The sequence below is a fragment of the Schistosoma haematobium genome, chromosome ZW, assembly GCF_000699445.3.
Source record: "Schistosoma haematobium chromosome ZW, whole genome shotgun sequence".
NCBI lineage: Eukaryota > Metazoa > Platyhelminthes > Trematoda > Strigeidida > Schistosomatidae > Schistosoma > Schistosoma haematobium.
Genome location: NC_067195.1, coordinates 32,474,341 through 32,493,064, shown reverse-complemented (window position 1 = coordinate 32,493,064; position 18,724 = coordinate 32,474,341). Strand labels below are relative to the sequence as shown.

The 18,724-nt window shown below is 37.7% G+C and overlaps 1 protein-coding gene across 2 annotated transcripts in view; it reads right to left on the bottom strand.

The window, feature by feature from the left end:
- The window catches only part of WDTC1 (WD and tetratricopeptide repeat protein), a gene marked incomplete at its 5' end in the record, with an annotated part of 38,492 nt that extends 20,230 nt beyond the window's left edge, over positions 1–18,262 (bottom strand). Inside the window, 10 exons of one of the 2 annotated variants that reach the window (XM_051211075.1) lie at positions 1,695–2,317; positions 4,361–4,547; positions 4,845–5,135; positions 5,648–6,088; positions 6,141–6,229; positions 9,767–9,966; positions 11,332–11,529; positions 11,586–11,762; positions 11,796–11,879; positions 18,156–18,262. In XM_051211075.1, coding sequence (XP_051071108.1) covers positions 1,695–2,317; positions 4,361–4,547; positions 4,845–4,869 — 835 coding nt within the window. The remainder of the gene's footprint in view (positions 1–1,694; positions 2,318–4,360; positions 4,548–4,844; positions 5,136–5,647; positions 6,089–6,140; positions 6,230–9,766; positions 9,967–11,331; positions 11,530–11,585; positions 11,763–11,795; positions 11,880–18,155) is intronic. The other variant, XM_012943147.3, reaches the window with a different exon arrangement.
- Positions 18,263–18,724: the final 462 nt, after the last annotated feature.

Below are 18,724 nucleotides of genomic sequence, written 5' to 3'. Positions count from 1 at the left end.
GGAGCAACGTAAGGAGATGCAGTCCCATGGTAGCCGGTGACCAACGATTGGTTCATACGCCATTTGTTCCTTCAGGATACTGGAGCCCATGTGCACCAATGGTTTGGAATCAGGGTTTTCCAGCTTCCCTAAGTGGACTCTCCATGTCCACCAACCTGGTTAATGCGCCGGACATTCGCTTTTCGTCCTCTCAATTCCGTAAACAACACCTCCACGAGAAGGCGGTGGGTAGGACTTCTCTGGCAGAGGCTATGTACGCGTGGCCATGTGAGAGCGGACCCTCCCCACTCTCGGCCATACCAGGGCATTTGGGGGCAGCATCACTGTTATGCGGGTTGTCTAAGGGGAACGCCTTACTACCGTCACACCTCTGTACAGTCAACAGTACGACTTCGCCCTCAGACCTTGGGTTTGTTGCTTTTAGTCTTACCGCTCCCTAACCGACCTGTTTGGCATGGTAGGACTTTGAGAAACGATTGTTCCAGCCAGTATGGCTCGACTGGTTTATTACAATGAGCAAGCCCGATCACCACCTCGAGTTAACAACAACGGTCGGAGTCTATATAAATGATAATTATGGTAGAATATTTTGTGACAGATCAAATTCTGGGGATTTCGTAGCATTCTTAACTAGTTCACGGAATATTATTGCTTATATTTTTATTGTATAATTATTAGATAGTTGAATAATTATATTGCTGTATGTCTTGCATCGCAAGCTACCGTTGAACCTATTGACTAGTGCTAAATGCTTTATTATTCATTAATTATTAATTAATTATGTACTGTTCATTCTGTTATTTGCCGCTTACAGGAGGATTGTATGTAAAGCATGGTTTCTCATCGAGGTTGTGTTGCGGTCCGATAATTTGTACATGTAAACTAAATAGTGCTGGAAATGGCTTTACTGGGTGCCTGAAATGTAATGGTAGGAGCTTGTCTGCTGCTTTTGTATTACCAGATCCGAAATTGGGGATGAAAAAGTCATACACATCGGGAGCCCAACATGAGTCAAGCTTATCTCGTCAATGCTCCAAGTTACTCGGGCCAGCCTAAGCGTCTTACTGGTCAAGTTAAGTGGTTAGTCAATAGATGGACTAGAATATCCGAACTCGAGAAGAATATGTTAGGATTTTGATTGGTGTGTTTTTATCCGATCTAACGACTAAGGAATTCCAGACCAGAAAGCGTCATAGCACTACGTTTTTCAGATTATCCAAAAATCTCTACCGACACTTTGTCCCTTTACTCAATAACCCAGTGATAGTTTGAAGGAGTTTTACGAAAAGGTCCAAGGGTTCTTACATGGGTTTAAAAAAAAACACTTATAATACCAACTAATTCCAGTGAGCAAGATTGAGGTCAATGACGAGAATACATGTTTATTCTCGCTGAAGAAAGTTCTATTTTTGAAATGTCTTTTAAAATAGTTGATTATAAGAAAAGACAGGAAGATAAGTGTGCAAATTCACCAAGTAGATACCTCATATACTTCTTTGAATTCATAATTATTTTGTTCGAGTCAGTGTTTTTTTTTTTAAATATAAACGAGTAAACTCGAATTTCCACTGGGTGAATTAACATACAGATACATTTAATAATCCTACTTATTTTTCCATTTGTTATACATACTTCTGAAAAAAGGAAAATCGACTTCAGTGAGTCAGTTTACTAAAACAAGAAAAGGAACATACTGTTATCGCATTTCAAGAAAGATAAAGTTTCTGGTCTTGGTATTGTAGATCCTTTGGCATCATTGTCGTCATCATCATTATCATCATTGGTATCGTTGTTATCATAATTATCATGTAATGATGTTTTTTTTTCACTAACTTGCTTTCCTTTTCTTTTCGACTTCTTAGATTGTGATTCTAATTGTTTTTCTCTCGCCAACAATGTAGACTTTAAATGTTCGAACACTTTAACCAGGTTATCTGATTTGCAAATATACTTGGACGGATTTGTATCAGTGGTATTGATTGTTGGTGCGCTAGCAGATGACGAAGAAGAAGAAGAAGCGATGACAGTAGGTGTAATAAGCGCTTTATCCGAAATCTTTTGATCCGTAATAGTTTTGAAGAGATTGGGAAAGCTGTCCAGTGCTTGTTTGAGCTGAATACGAGCAGCATTTAACCAATCCAAACATAATAAACATCGGACTGAAAGTAATAGAGCTGTAAGGTAAACGGAACTGCTTAACAATTGATGTTTATTAATGGTATCGTTATTTTGGATGCTGACAGAATCATTGTTGCTTTGAGTAGTCAGTTGGATAGCATTTCGGCAATCCAATAGCGCATTATAAATATCGCCATTCCTTTAATTAAAATAAAAGAATACATTCAAAGCTTACTCAAGAATGTTCTTAAAATCTAACAGTTTGATCTTTTCGACGTATGAAAAATAAAGCTTTAGGCTAGTCATCAATAAATTCAGTTTTGGGTTTTAACTGCAAAAGTGCACTTTGATATACTAACAAGTATTATTCCATGTTTCTTTTAGCTAATCTAGGTAGCAGAAAACGACCGTGTATCCGGGAAATTTCAGGGTTTTTCACACAGATTCTTTGCAAAACCTGAGTTGAATGGGTGAGAATAAGCTAAACTGATTAACTGAGAAATTAACCTAATATCAAGTCAACAGAAGCCAACAGCCAATATAAGATGTGATCGTCCCATGCTACTAGTGATTCTTATACCAAAAGTGAGATGGTTATCTACGTATTCAGACCTATTGCCGATTAAACTATAGTGTTCTTAAAACTGACCACGTACAGCAAAACATGTTCATATATGGCGCTTGTTTCGTGTCAAAATCTTCAATACTACTTGTCTATAAACTATTCATCTATGGAAACATTCACAACAAAATCAAAGTCGAATGAAACCCACTATAATTTATACAAATCAAAAGGACGTGAAAAAGACGGTAGATAGAAAAATCTAATTACCATGATGACTAAAAAAGTATCACATATGATTACACTAGAATGAAACCGACAAAGAATGCTTAATCAACCGTATATTTTCAAAATGTATACAACATATAACTTCATATCCCGTGATGGCAAATAGAGCTATTAAGATATGCTCAGTTGACACAATTGATAAGGAATTACAGCACATTCATAATATGTTGATTGAATTGGGATATCTACAGGGTTTCCTGAAGAAACACTTGCGTGTAGCAAGCAAGAAAATAGTGACACTAACGGCTAATAAAAAACCTCTTTTCTTGAAGCTGCAATTCAATGGTGATGTAGCTAGTGATGTATTAGGTGATAGACTGACTAGAGCAGTAAAGAGAACGTTTTATGCTGCCAACCTCTATCTATCGTATTCGACCCGATCTATGGTGATTCTCCAACCGAAGGATAAGTTACCTGGTTATGCCACTTCTATGTGTATCTACGAATTCAGCTGCTCCTGTGGAGAAAGCTATATTGGGCGCACTACCAGGCAACGGAACCAACGAGTTAGTGAACACCTTCCTTCGTGGTTGGGAAAAGGTAACGTCAAGACAATACGCAGCTCGGTTCTATCATACTTGATCGATAGCGGTCATGTAGTGGACAGAAACAAGTCATTAAAAATTATTTATCGTATTCCCACTAGTTTTCCTTATGGTGTTCGATCTCGTCTCTTACACATAGCAGAAGCTATAGGAATCCGAGCCAACAAGCCAAGTCTTTGTGTTCAGAAGAAATTTGTAACACCCTCCCTTGGCCTTAATAAATGAATTTATTTATTATTTTTTCAAACTTTTTCTTCGTTTATTATTTTTCTTCACCCCCCCTACCACTTTATTTTCTCTCAACTATACGTTTCACGGTCCAATTATCTGAACACCCATTATTACGTCATCTTGTGATTTTATAAATTTTATCTCACTGTCTATATTTTTCTAATCATTGACCTATTTCCGATTATGTAACATTGATTTGAACCTTTATTATTCTTATCAAAACTAATGCACCTGTTATCACACTACCAATTTGTACTTTTCACTTATTATGTAATCGTTCTCATTGTTATCATTGTCTCATAAACTACCTTGATTGGTTTAATAATTTCGTATATGCATATAAATATTACTGTATATTAGAAGTAAAGCCTTATGAGGATCTAATCGAAAACAATATTGTTCGCTTATATATGTTGATATAAATTCCTGTATTATTACCATATATTATATTAGTCATAATTCTTGATGGAAATCTTGTTACTTACATAATATTAAGCTTACTGAATGATACTAGACTAGAATATAATGAAGAGCTTGGATAAAACACAAGCTATTAAATAAACAACATAGACCCAACACAGTAGTAGGAAAACAAAAATGTCACAAAATGACTGACCAATTTCTTTTAATTAAAGCAGTAGCGCGACCTGTATACAGTTGAGGACAGAAAGGATACTGTGGAATAAGTTTATTATACTTATGAACTGCAACAGCATATGCCTTGGCTTCAATTAATCGTGAAGCCAGTACGACTGAGTAATCAGAAGCCATAGAAGGATTACAACGGTAATCGTAAGTTGAACCTATAAAAAGATGGTAGTAAAGTTTATTTAATTATTATCCACTTGCCATTTAGCGTTAAATAGATAAAATTAGTTTTTAAACAATATATGACGGATTACATCCAATTGGTTAGCCCTAAATAGAAAAAAATTGCATCCTGTACTTTTAGCTTCTATTCAAAACATAAATGATTAAAGAGTACATTGCCAAAATGAAACTGATCAATATTGAATATCGACAACAGAGAACGAACAAAACCCATCACAGATAACGACGTATGAATTTAGAACAAGTGTAAACAGTAATATTTATATTACCCGAATAAGAATCATAATATCCCATATTTGAAGGACGAAAACAGGTAGGAATACGAAAAGAACAAAACCTATCCCTTGGTTGCGTTGCAGATAAACTATACAATAATTTAGTTGATTTAAACGATGATTGACATTGAAATGGTTCATTTTGTGAAGCTAAATGAAATAGATAAATATTATCACGTCCAACATTAGCTAATAGCTCTTCACCATCTGAACTAAAACTGACTGATGTTACACTGAAAGTTTGATTGTCTAAACCATCAGTTAATATTTTACCAGGTAGATGAGCTGAAATGACATAAAATGATGCAAAAAGAGATTGAGAGAATTGGTGAGCAGTAGTTGATTATTCGTTTTAAATAAAAACTGAAATATTAATTTATTGACAAAATTCAAAGATAAACTTTACATCAAAATCAACAACGCAAGTGGTAATAGTCAAAAACATCTACTAAATTTATGCTAACTCTATAAGCGCTCCATATGAGAACATGTAACATTGATTGTGTCGAAAAAAATTTGAAATCACAATTTATATTAATGTAAATCCACGTAACTCATTTACCAAATACCAATTTTGTATGCACACGACTTTGAGCTACATATTTTATGTAGAATGTATAGGTAAGACAAAGCTGCCTAAACCAGAGGTGAAGTGAGATTTGAAACCACAAACAGTGACTGAAAGTCAGATGGTTTAATTACTTGAATAGCTTATACAGGGGTTTCATCACAAAGAAGCAGATCAAAAATGTTAATCTAAGATATTAAAATACGATGATATTCTACTATTAGCTCACCGTATTCAATGAAAACGGACTGGCTATTGTACAGCTGTTTCTTATTTGTTTGACACTATTCTGTACTGTAATGCTACGGATCCGCTAGGGATAGCCTTCAGGACCTTTTTAACTCCCCGCGAGAATACTATAGAGCTGCCGAGTCAGGAGCCAATAGTCCACATTTTAATCTTCAGCCAATCAACAATGGTTGAGAAACACGAGTTACAGCTTTGCTCTAATACACTGGGAATTCTTTTTGGAGTTAATCCTTAGTGATCCCGTGATGATCATTCAGTAACGGGGTTGGCCGAGATTCTTCAGTATAAAGTTTTTATTCAAGACTCATATCAGTTGAAAAAACCATTTTAAACCATGAAGCAACGGACAGTTACTTCGTCCTGGCATAATGCTATTTTTTTCATGAGGTGAAGAAATTGAGGTAAAATCCTAGTTCTTTATCTACAAGAAATATTTACATAAATGAGGAAGAATTTTTAGTTTCAATACTTACATGGAACAAAATATTTAGCTGCACCATAGGGAAATGAAGGCAGCGAGCTTGATGGAATGTTTATAGGGGTTCTCCTTGATGTAGCTTGTCTAGAGAATATATGGAAATAGTTTTCAGATACAAGAATTTACAGAGAAGACTGTAAGTTAACTTGACAATGATCAAAGGAATCTAAATAGGGTGGAATGTGATAATAACTACAATGATGTTCATTTTATAGGTGGCTTTAGGTGGAATTTTAACGCTTAAATTAAATCTCACCATCAAGCATGTCACCTGGTGTTGTAACTCCATCATGGGTGATGGATTAAGATATTTACTTTTACAAAATGGGCAAACATTCCAATAAAACTCGGTGCTTAACTGAACTGATAGTTCTTTTTATCAACAAGTTATTGAATTACGTTAACATTAGATCTGAATGACCACGAAAGTCATCTAGAATGTACAGGAATCACTGAACTGTAATTAAAGTTATAAATTTCAACCAGAGATTTTATTAATGATGTAAACTAGTTGTAAACATAAAAATTACCACAACAAATAACTTATACTACTGTATTATCTAAGACATTTAACTAAGATCAGTTCGTTATTTAAAACTACGAAAATTCAGCGATCCCCACAAATCCTACTATACTAACAATGACCCTGTACTGAACAGGACAGGGTTGGATGGAGAGTGCTGCTGGGCGGCCTATGCCCCTTCACGATGAGTAACAGGCGTAAGTAAGCAACTCACTGGTGACTAGCTACAGGATACAACTCCTCAAGTTCTAATAAAAACTTATGACCAGTGGAATTCAATTATGTCGCGTATGAAACAACCATCTACCAGAGGATAAAGGTTGGGGAATATCGTAAACTGATCGAAGTTAGATATTAACACCGTTGGGTGTCGGTTCAGTGGTTAATCGTTCGCATGCAAGATCGAAAGTCCTTGTTTCTACTCCTGAACGCCCGCTTGTGGATGTGCGCTGCTGAAGCGGCTGTTCAGGGCTTCCACGTTTACAATGGTGGTCTAACTAAGACCAAATCATGATTTCAAACTGTGAAGATTGCATATACATTCGGTTAAGAAAATAACCGTATACTATAACCGTATACAACTCGTTGAAATACCCTGTGCTGAGAATTCTATATTGTACCAAAAAATAATATTGAATAAAGCCATCATTAATAATAATAATAATAATAATAATAATAATAATAATAATAATGATAATGATAATAATAATAATAATAATAATAAGGTTCCTACAAACGCTATCTAACATTAGTTTTCTTAGAGTCATATGATAATAAATTATTAGCTATTTTATTTAAGCACAAGTTAGGTAGAATATAAAGACTATGTGACGGACCATTGTAAAAACAAACAACACGTTTCTGCTATAATATCAAAAGACAAGTAGTTCTGAAGGACCACGTTCATGATTCCTAATGTTAGAACTGATGAATAATCAGTACAGTGATAGTTGGTAATAGTAGATATCAGCTAGTAATCAAACGGAAATAGGTAAGCCCCATGGTATAAAAAATCAATAAACCAGAATCTGATAACTGGCGACTATTAACCTCTGTCGATTCGTTTCTGAACGTTAATCATTGCTATTTTCCCGGCTTTTAAACACGTTGATACTATAGATTATGACTTGTCCGATAACGAAAAAGTCTGTTAGGCGATCACAACTACTTTATTACTAATTAATTGGTCGAACAGTTTCAATAGTTCATCTAAATAGACACAAAGAGTTAGTATTTTGACGGGCTACATTACTAAGATTTCACAGTCGAGATTTGAAGTGACTTGTGGAAGATGAACGGAACCATGAAACTTCAAAAAAACCACACATAAACTGTTTAAGAATCCATAAAAACAGAATAATGCAATCTTTTTCTAGGGTAAAATTTCTACTATTCAGAACAAATAGCCAAAGCAGACAGCAGAACTTAACAATTGGGAACGACACCGTTTTACTCTAAAGAAGCAGCTCAAATAGAGCTAAGAAACGCCAGAAATACAATTTTTCTATTTATTGGGATATAAAAAATATATATTTATTATTCGTTTTTCAATACGTTTAAACTGAGTGAACCAATGACTTACATCTTTTAACACCAGTTGCAAGGTTGCAGATTTATTTATCTATTATATTTCTCCAGACACTGGTCTGTTTATCTATACTTTCCATTCTTTGATTCAACTTGATTGTTTCCAACTATATTACCAATCTAATTTCCATGACCAACTTTATTATTTCAACTCCTTTGTTTTTAAATTCGAACTCATTGTATTGATGTGAAATCAAACAACTTGAGTCAAAGGGAATTTTTTGCCGGACTGTATGTTGCATATGACTGACCAATTATTTACTTACTTACTTACGCCTGTTACTCCCAAGAGAGTATAGGCCGCCGACCAGCATTCTCCATCCCACTCTGTCCTCGGACTTCTTTCCTAGTTCCATCCAATTCCTGTTCATTTTTCTCATTTCTATCTCCATTCCCCGGCGTAAAATGTCCTTTTCTCTTCCTTTTCTCCTTTGGCCTTGAGGATTCCATGTGGGGGCTTGTCTTATGACGTTGTTGGGTGCTTTCCTCAATATGTGTCCTATCCACTTCCAGCGCTTCTTCCTGATTTCTTCCTACACTGGGATCTGGTTTGTTCTCTCCCACAGTACGTTGTTGCTAATAGTGTTCGGCCAACGGATCCGAAGTATTTTGCGTAGACAACTGTTAATAAACACCTGTATCTTCTGGATGATGGCTTTCGTAGTTCTCCAGGTTTCCGTCCCATACAGTAGAACTGTCTTGACATTTGTATTGAAAGTCCTGACCTTGGTGTTGGTTGACAGTTGTTTTGAGTTCCAGATGTTCTTCAGTTGTAAATATGCTGTTCTTGCTTTTCCGATCCGTGCCTTCACATCTGCATCAGATCCACCGTGTTCATCAATCATGTTGCTCAGATATGAAAAGCTTTTTACACCTCCCAAAGCTTCTCCGTCAAGTGTGGTCGATTGGTGTATACTGTGTTGTATGGGGGAATCTTGCTTTTCCCTTTGTATATATTGAGACCTACTGCTGCTGAGGCTGCTGCTACACTGGTCGTCTTCTCCTGCATTTGTTGTTGCGTTTGTGATAGAAGAGCCAGATAATCTGCGAAGTCTAGATTGTCCAACTGCATCCTAGATGCCCACTGTATCCCGTGCTTCCCTTCAGATGTTGACTTCTTCATGATCCAGTCGATCACCAGGAGAAAGAGAATGGGTGAGAGTAAGCAACCTTTCTTGACACCGGTCTTTACTTCGATCGAGTTTGTCAACTTTCTTCCATGCACGATTTTGCAGTTTAATCCATCATAGGAATTACATTCAAAAGATTGTGTAATTATTGGATTGTGGAGGGACCTCGAAGCTGAACTGGTGGGGATGAGAACTTAATGATGGTAAATTTAAAGCTCGGCACATGGTTCGAGATCTTATAAAATAACTCGTCAAAAGATATGCTAATAGCAACAAATTATGGTTGAGAGAAAATTTAAACTCAATCACGGAAAGGCACAGTAGGTACCTTATTAATTAATATGCTAATAATATATTTGTTAATTTAAATTAAAAGCTTACATTCTCTCCTGTGGTGTAACACTATCATACGTAGAAAGAGTTAATTTACGCCGATCAAACATTCGTACAAATGGTTCATTCCCACCGATAGCAACCAATTCAGACTTTAATGGATTTACTGCAATACACTTAGCTTCGGCAAAAACGTTATCTTGAAATCGTAAATTGACTAATACATTACATGGTTTATTTACAGAAGTCTTGTAAAAGATAAAAACATGAAAGATTATTTTAAATATGATATTTCACAGATAGGTTATACTTTTAGATAAATCAACTTCTTTCTTATTTAAATTAGTAATAGCACGAGTACCAGATGGACGATTTAAAAACGAATTTCAACCATTTAGATAAGTTAGAACACCAATTTACTTTAGTCCTTATGAACATGCAAGTAGTATCACCTGTCTTTTACACAGCAGGTGTAGTTTCATTTCCTTTCTATAAAACTGTACTTCATTAAATACCAAAACAAATACAGGTACAAGTACAGTTTTATATGCTAGGCTCAGGGCTACACTGATGCTTCATCGAAAGTAACTGATAAAAGGAACGATATTTCATATACCTATGAGATTGTACGCAAATGTTTTATGAAACAGTGCTATAATGTAGGTATCATTATCAAGGTTTGACTTGATGCACCGTTGTACTATTTAAACTTGGATTAATTTTGATTTGGTTATTTACTCTCTGAAGAAGTGGCTTACACAAAGTCATGAAACGTCAGGAAACCTAATTTTTCTACTCATCGGGATATTACAAATATATTATTTATTTAGTGCTATAATGTGTTCTCATCAATGTTACTTCATTAAAAATTAGGTGTGATATTTCAAGTAACCAAATGTTCATAACTTGTTTAGATTGGACAATAAATGGTAGATAATTGATATTCAGTTGGTTACTTGTATACACGATTTCCACACCAATACAAAATCAGAGGAGCAAAACTGAACTAATAAACTTGATGGTATCAAAATATCGTGAAAACCCAGAACAGAACCGAAGAAAGTTAAAATAATGGACAAGACAGTTTAGAATCAATAAAAACATGATTCTATGTGACGTATGTCAGCGATCAGTTGCTTAGAATACTCGCATTCTCTACCTAGCTCCTATATCATTTGTAAATGCATCTTGCATTTTGTGGTAAAATACAGTTTACTCACTTTTATGTGCAGATATATAGGGTGATTAACTAATTTGCTTTTCTAATCTAAAATCATGCACTTACGCTCAATATTATCAACTTGACATTCATAACATAAGTTAAAGAATTTTTATATCAGCGGTATATCGAAACATACAGATCTTTGCACAAAATCCTCGACCGTTGATAAAAACTGGGATATCTCTGTTTGATAAGTAAATCTATTTACTTATCCATGTATCTCTTAAGTGTAAAGGAAAATTTTTATTGAAAATATGGTTATTTTTCATTCTTACTGTGATGTTTGAATATATAGATTACATCAATTAAGCATAGACTAATTGAATCTGTATTCAAAATTTTTTTAATTTTATATCTTTTTAGAATCAATTTTAAGAAACAAAAAACATACCTGATCAGGATCTCGTAGGTCAAACTGTCTACAGGTCCCATCTTCTGAGGCTGACCAAAATAAGAATGGTTCAGACGGAGTATTCGCCAATCGTTTAACGCGACCTGAATGACAAGAAAATACATGCCGAGTTTCTAGTGCTTTAATGTCATGTACACGAATTTTGTTATCAGCTGCACCCGTTACAATCAGATTCTCCTAGAAAAACAAGATGATTATGAGTTTCCAATAACAACAAAAACGATAGTACTTACATTTAGACTAGATAAGAACTTAACAGAAAATATATTCGCCATATGACCAGTGTTCATTGTTAAAAGAGATTTACGTTCAAATGGATCCCAGATAATTAGACGCCGATCATCTGAACCACTAGCAAGATAGGAACCACGCTCGTTCCATTCTAAGCAGTTAACACAACCATGATGACCCTAAAAAATTATAAAGTAAAAATTGACACTTACCTGAAGGCTAGTTTCTAAACCTAGTCTATTGACTAGGTGTTGATTGATTTGTTGACATCTGACATAATTAACTGGACTTAAGACCTAAACAATAATGAAGAAAATGCAGATTACGTAGTTGAAGAGAAAAACTGGGAAATTCGGATTTAGGTAACTAGTATAAAATCCATACAAAATTTATTTTAATTTTCAGTCTCACGCAGATTCGAGAATTGAGTAACATCAGCTGTTTGGCGGTTGAAAAAATATTAATTTAGAGTGAGTTTGAATCCATGGGGTTATGGAACTGTCTGAGCAGCTCGGTTAATAAAGTGTAAGACGGCTAGTTAGAGACAAATAAATATGATAACTTGTACAATACTCCGCGATTAAACTAATGACTTACTGAATAATAACCGACATCATTTGACTAATCACTGGTAGAGGTCATCCACATTCAAGGTTTCCGACATTTTGCTAACGAGTCCTAACATGATTGAAGTTTAATTCTAGGACTTTGTGTTCATCGACTCCAACCGTAAAATATATTGCCCTTTGATCTAATGGTCCGAAATTAAGGAAAATCGGGCCAATTTACTTAAGTGATAAGCTTTATGTTTTATTTTGTTTAAATCGTATGTTTATACTCAGAATGAGTAAACAACCAACGAAAGACTTTATGAAACCATCACGTTCAATGAAATGTTTTATAAACATATTTTGTTTCTTGCGTTATTTGTGTTAACATAATAACATGACCGTTGTTGCTATCTTGATGTGGTGGTCGAGCTTGCTCATCGTAATAAACCAGTCGAGCCATACTGGCTGGAACAATCGTTTCTCAAAGTCCTACCATGCCAAACAGGTCGGTTAGGGAGCGGTAAGACTAAAAGCAACAAACCCAAGGTCTGAGGGCGAAGTCGTACTGTTGACTGTACAGAGGTGTGACGGTAGTAAGGCGTTCCCCTTAGACAACCCGCATAACAGTGATGCTGCCCCCAAATGCCCTGGTATGGCCGAGAGTGGGGAGGGTCCGCTCTCACATGGCCACGCGTACATAGCCTCTGCCAGAGAAGTCCTACCCACCGCCTTCTCGTGGAGGTGTTGTTTACGGAATTGAGAGGACGAAAAGCGAATGTCCGGCGCATTAACCGGGTTGGTGGACATGGAGAGTCCACTTAGGGAAGCTGGAAAACCCTGATTCCAAACCATTGGTGCACATGGGCTCCAGTATCCTGAAGGAACAAATGGCGTATGAACCAATCGTTGGTCACCGGCTACCATGGGACTGCATCTCCTTACGTTGCTCCACTGCCTTGTGGATCAGACTTTTGGGTCGAAGGCTCGGGATGTGGCCCCCTAAAAAACCACCTGCTTCGGTTTGGGCACCCGGGCAGTGTCGCAGCCCACACGCAAATAATGGACTCTCTATATCTATGGAGACTACTTTTCTCACTTCGAATAACAATCAAATACTTATTATTACTATTACTATTACCATTATTATTATTATTATTATTATTATTATTATTATTATTATTATTATTATTATTATTTACCACATTATTCACCCTCTTTTATACTTATACAGCGGCTCGTCTTTGGTGGAAATTCGACTGTATCTAAACGTTCTCCAGTCATTGTTCGGTTGAAAATTGTATGTTACCACCGAATATAAGTACTGAAGCAGTTTTCCTGAAACCACGTGCACCATTCAAACTGGCTGCCTTCAACGTTCGCACACTTATGCAGGTTGGACAACAGATAGGGCTGGCTATGTCTTAATATCGATGTCTGCTGTCTATCCGAGACCCGTATTCAAGACTCTGGTGAAGTACTACAAATTCGCTCTCGATCTGTCGCTTCGAAAAGCTTGTTTTACGTGCGCTTATCCAGGGACCCTGTAGCATCTTCGTCTGGTTTGCTGGCGTTGGTGTCGCACTAAGCGCTAGAGCTGAGGCAGCACTAATCGATTGGATCCCCATTAACGGTCAGTTATGTGCTGTTAGATCAGAAAGTTCCGTCAAAGTGAGAAGAAATCGGTGTGAGAAACGATGTCTTTTCGTCATCTCCGCCTATGCCCCGACAGATTGCAGTCCGGATGCAATCAAGGATGAGATTTACCACCAGTTATCTGTTCTTCTCCAGAAAGTGCGTTCGACAGATATTGTGGTACTAGCCGGAGACTTGAATGCTCAGGTGGGGCGTCTAGGCACAGGAAGAGAGTCGTTTAGGTGGCCGATGGGGACTCGTTGGTCGCAGGTCAGATAACGGGGACCGTCTACTGCAACTTTGCACAGACCACAACCTGTTTCTGGCTAGCACTAACTTTCGGCACAGTCATCGCCGATGTGCCACCTGGCGTCCTCCCTCTGCATATCAAGCCTGGACTCAGATTGATCACATCGCGATCAGCTACCACTGGCGTGGTTGTGTACAAGACTGCCGCTCCTTTAGGAGTACCTATCTGGACTCTGACCATGCCTTGGTCTGCGCCAATCTTGCCTTACTTTTCAGTGGACAACGAAGTGACCGCCATCAACGGATTGATATTAGCAAGCTGGTTGCAACTTCTGTTGCAAGTAAGTATCGAACCGAGCTAGCCTCTAGGCTAGCTACCACTCCACCGAAAAGTATAGATGAGCATTGGTTGCAATTGCATGACGCCATGAAAATGGCGGGTACAGTCAGTTGTGGGTTCGCGAAACGTCCCGCTTATAAGCACTGGGTTTCTGCAGGTTCCTTACAACTCATTGAAGCCCGTCGGTCTACTCCGGGTGACCGTGAGTTTGACCACAAACGAAGGATGTCACGTAAGGAAATTGGGCAAAGCTTGCGTAAGGACCAAGAAGCCTGGTGGTCGAAGCGTGCTAATGAGTTGGAAGCAGCAGCTGCATCTGGTAATTACCGGAAGCTCTTCCAACTCATCCGAGCCACTGGCAACAAGAAGTCTGGTGTGAGTGAAACAATCTGCGAGGATGATGGGATGCCAATCACTAACGTCCATCGACGTCTTGGACGATGGGCAGAATTCTTCGAAGGGCAGTTCGACTGGCCTGCTGCTCCTGCAACACCGGTCAGACTGTCCTGCCCTCCGTGGCCGGTGACGACTGATCCACCAAATGAGGCGGAAGTCCGCAAGGAACTTCAGCTCTTGAGGCGCTACAAATCACTAGGCCCAGATGACTTACCTCCGACTCTTTTTAAAGATGGTAGTGACTTTCTGGCTAAGGAATTGACGACGTTGTTTACAAAGATTTAGGAACTAGAGAGTATACCAACGTCATGGAATGAGTCGATAGTTGTCCCTATCTTTAAAAAGGGTTCACGTCATTCCTGTAACAACTATCGGAGGACAGGTCTACTTCCCATTGCGTCAAAGCTATTGGCTTCCGTCATATTTCGTAGGTTGTTCAAAACTCGAGAAAGATTGACTCGCAAGGAGTAGGCTGGGTTTCGTTCTGGTCGAGGATGTATTGATCATATCTTCACCCTACGCCAAATGTTAAAACACCGTCATACTTATCACAGGTCAACAATAGTAATGTTTCTTGACATCAGGGCTGCCTTCGATTCGTTGGATATCACTGTTCTCTGGGATTGTCTATTGAAGAAGGGTGTGCCTGAGAAGTTTATTAACATCCTAAAAGCCCTATATACAAACACCTCAGGCAGAGTGAGGGCATACAACCACCTTTCTCCATTGTTCCATTCAAGCAATGGGGTTAGACAGGGTTGCCCAATCTCACCATTCCTCTTCAACTTTGCCATCGACGACATTCTGGAAACAGCTCTGATGGATGTGAGTAATGGCGGTGTGGATCTGTTGCCTGGAGAAAGACTTCTCGACCTTGAGTATGCGGACGATATTGTCTTACTGTGCGATAATGCCCAAGGCATTCAATCCGCACTTAATCAGTTGGCAATCAGTGTCCGTAAGTATGGTATGTGCTTTGCACCTTCTAAGTGAAAAGTACTTTTACAAGACTGGCAGGATTCTAATCCTGTACTCACCCTGGATGGTGAGCAGATAGACGTAGTCGATAAGTTCGTGTATTTGGGTAACTGCATAAGTGCTGGTAGTGGGGTCAGTGATGAGATCAATGCACGTATAGTGAAAGCCAGAGCGGCTTATGCCAATTTGGGCCACCTTTGGCGCCTTCGTGATGTTAGTCTGGCTGTAAAAGGTCGGATCTACAACGCGTCGGTGAGAGCAGTCTTGCTCTATGCTTATGAAACCTGGCCTCTCCGAGTTGAGGACGTTAGAAGACTCTCTGTGTTCGATCATCGCTGTCTCTGAAGGATTGCTGACATCCAGTGGCAACATCATTTTAGTAATGCATTGTGTGTTCGAACAGAGACGATAATTCAATTCGTGTCACCATCTCCAAACATCGACTTCGGTGGTTTGGACATGTTCTACGAATGTCGTCACAGAGAGTTCCACATCGTGCATTATTTGCCGACTCTGGGACTGGTTGGAAGAAGCGGAGAGGTGGTCAGTATATGAGATGGTGTCGTGTTATGAAAGAAAGCTGCAAAGGACTGGCTTCTGTCGGTCCTTCACGACTCCCTGGCTGGGATCTGAGAGATGATGGAACACAGTGACTAGAGACGTTATTAGATATTGCTCAGAATAGAAGCCAGTGGCGATCCTGCTGTAACCTTCTTTTACTTTCTTCATAAAAAGTGGTTGTGTCTTCCTTAACTGAAAGACTTCTTCTGATTGTACCTTTCCGTTCCCTCATTATTACTATTATTATTACTACACTACCTTACACCAACCTCTTCCTTCTCTTTTTTTCTTTCTTTTCAAATTCTCATTGTTTTGTGTGGCGCATATATATTGGCGTTCTCTTGTACCAATATTTATGTGTTCAAATAAATAAATAAATAATTTTCTTCTTTCTAGTATGTGAACAAATATCTTCAGGATCTTGGCATCGTCCCAGTCTTGACAATCAAATAAATCCAAGACTATGTGCTTGTTTAAACTGCTCATGTAATCGAATGTTTGTTTTTATTTCAGTAATTTATATTTTCTTCCTGAATCGTATCTTCGATGCCTAGTCTTTCTTATTTACACTGATAATGTTACAACCTCTACTATTCTGGGATTTGGCCTGACAATTTTATCTCTATGCTAATGGGTTATGGCAATTTTAACTAATGTACATACGTACAAGTTCACGTTAAGACTGAACAAAAGAGATTGAAACATTCTGGTAGCGATTAACCATGGATATGCAATCCCGAAATACAACCTATGAGGATGGAAACTAATATCGATTTAAGGTAAATGCAATGTACACTTTCCACACTTTTTTTTTATTACTTTGTGAACTTTGCGTGGAATTTTACTATGAATGTGTTTAGTGATAGTCACTCAGTCTGTGAATCCTTATCATTTTAACCGATATGTAACAACTGGGGTTACGATCAACACAGGTTCCTACATAAAACCAGACTTATCTCTAATTAGCGCGACAGAAACGAGAAGGATACAAGCAGTTTCGTACCCTGTATCGAAGTCGAAGTTTATAATAAATTAATTTAATCCATGTACAATAACAGTGCGGAATACTGAGTAGTGATATTGTTTTGAAAAGATGGAAAGCAAATATACGCATAAAGGAATGGTGGAATCCAAGACTGGGGAGATAAATAGTAAATAAATCTGAGCCATTGTGAACGATTCTGAACAATTTCAATTATGGTCTTCAGCCACTGATTACAATTATCATACGGACTTGAATTAGGTAGTTTGCATCTATCAACATGGGTCAGATCAACGGTTAATGACTTCCTAAACTGATGAAACGTGTCAACTTAGCCTCTACACTTTTCGGAACTTACTACCGCTATGGGCTGCCTAAACTACCTCACTAAAGGTGGAGTTATGAAACAAGTCGGAATTATAGAAGTGACTTGTTGGTCGAACCACTTTAGTTTTCACTATCCAATCATCCGTTTGATTATATATTGTAGTCTGAACAGCTGGTACACATATTTATACTTGACTACTAAGATGAACAAATTAAAGTCAAAACTTTAGGTTTAGGAATAATTGCTGAAAGAGCAACTGTGGTGAGAGGATTATAAGTACAGTCTTTTAAAGATAAACGACAACTTATAAACATTACTGTGGTATAAATGGATGGAAAGTAATGAGACAAAACCAGACCAATTTTTAGGAGAAGGAGGAAGTTAGTTGACCTAAGGAAATGAATGAATTAGGTTGCATATTTCGGCAGACTCAAACATGAAAAGCGACCACAAAATGACAAGGATGATCAAGTAATTTATCAATCGTAAGAACTACTAATCCGGAATTAAGATCCTATAATTACGCATGAAATATGGAAGATTACGAAAACTAACCCCTCTAGAAAGACCTTCATATTGGTGAAATACAGAATGTCCACTCATTTATACAAATCAAGCCCAATTAGTCAAGTAGCGTCATCCTAGAATCCCCATCATTGAAATGTCAATAAAAAGATTACCAAGTAACCTTCAATGTACAGTCTTCAGTCTTCAGTAATAAGGATAGTAGGTTAGTGAACCTGTATTAATCCTGACGCACTGCTTTCCAGTGAAGGTCCAGATTCTTGAAAGTATTCACTGATTGGGCTGATACCACTTGTTCGGGTGAGGCGTTCCAATCATTGACTACTCGATGAGAAAAACGGGACCCCACTTTAGGTTTATTGGATCGTGGTTTATGAACCTTCTTGCTATGACCTCGGAAATTATTAGTGCTGGAGGGAGCAAAAAGATAAGACATATTAACACCTAAATCATAATTAAAAATACGAAATGCCAGTATAAGGTCACCTCATGTACTACGATACGACAAGGGGAAAATGTTTAGGCGTTTTACACGCTCATCGTAAGGGAGTCTAGAAAGACCCTTCACTAATTTCGTTCCCACACGCTGGACATTCTCA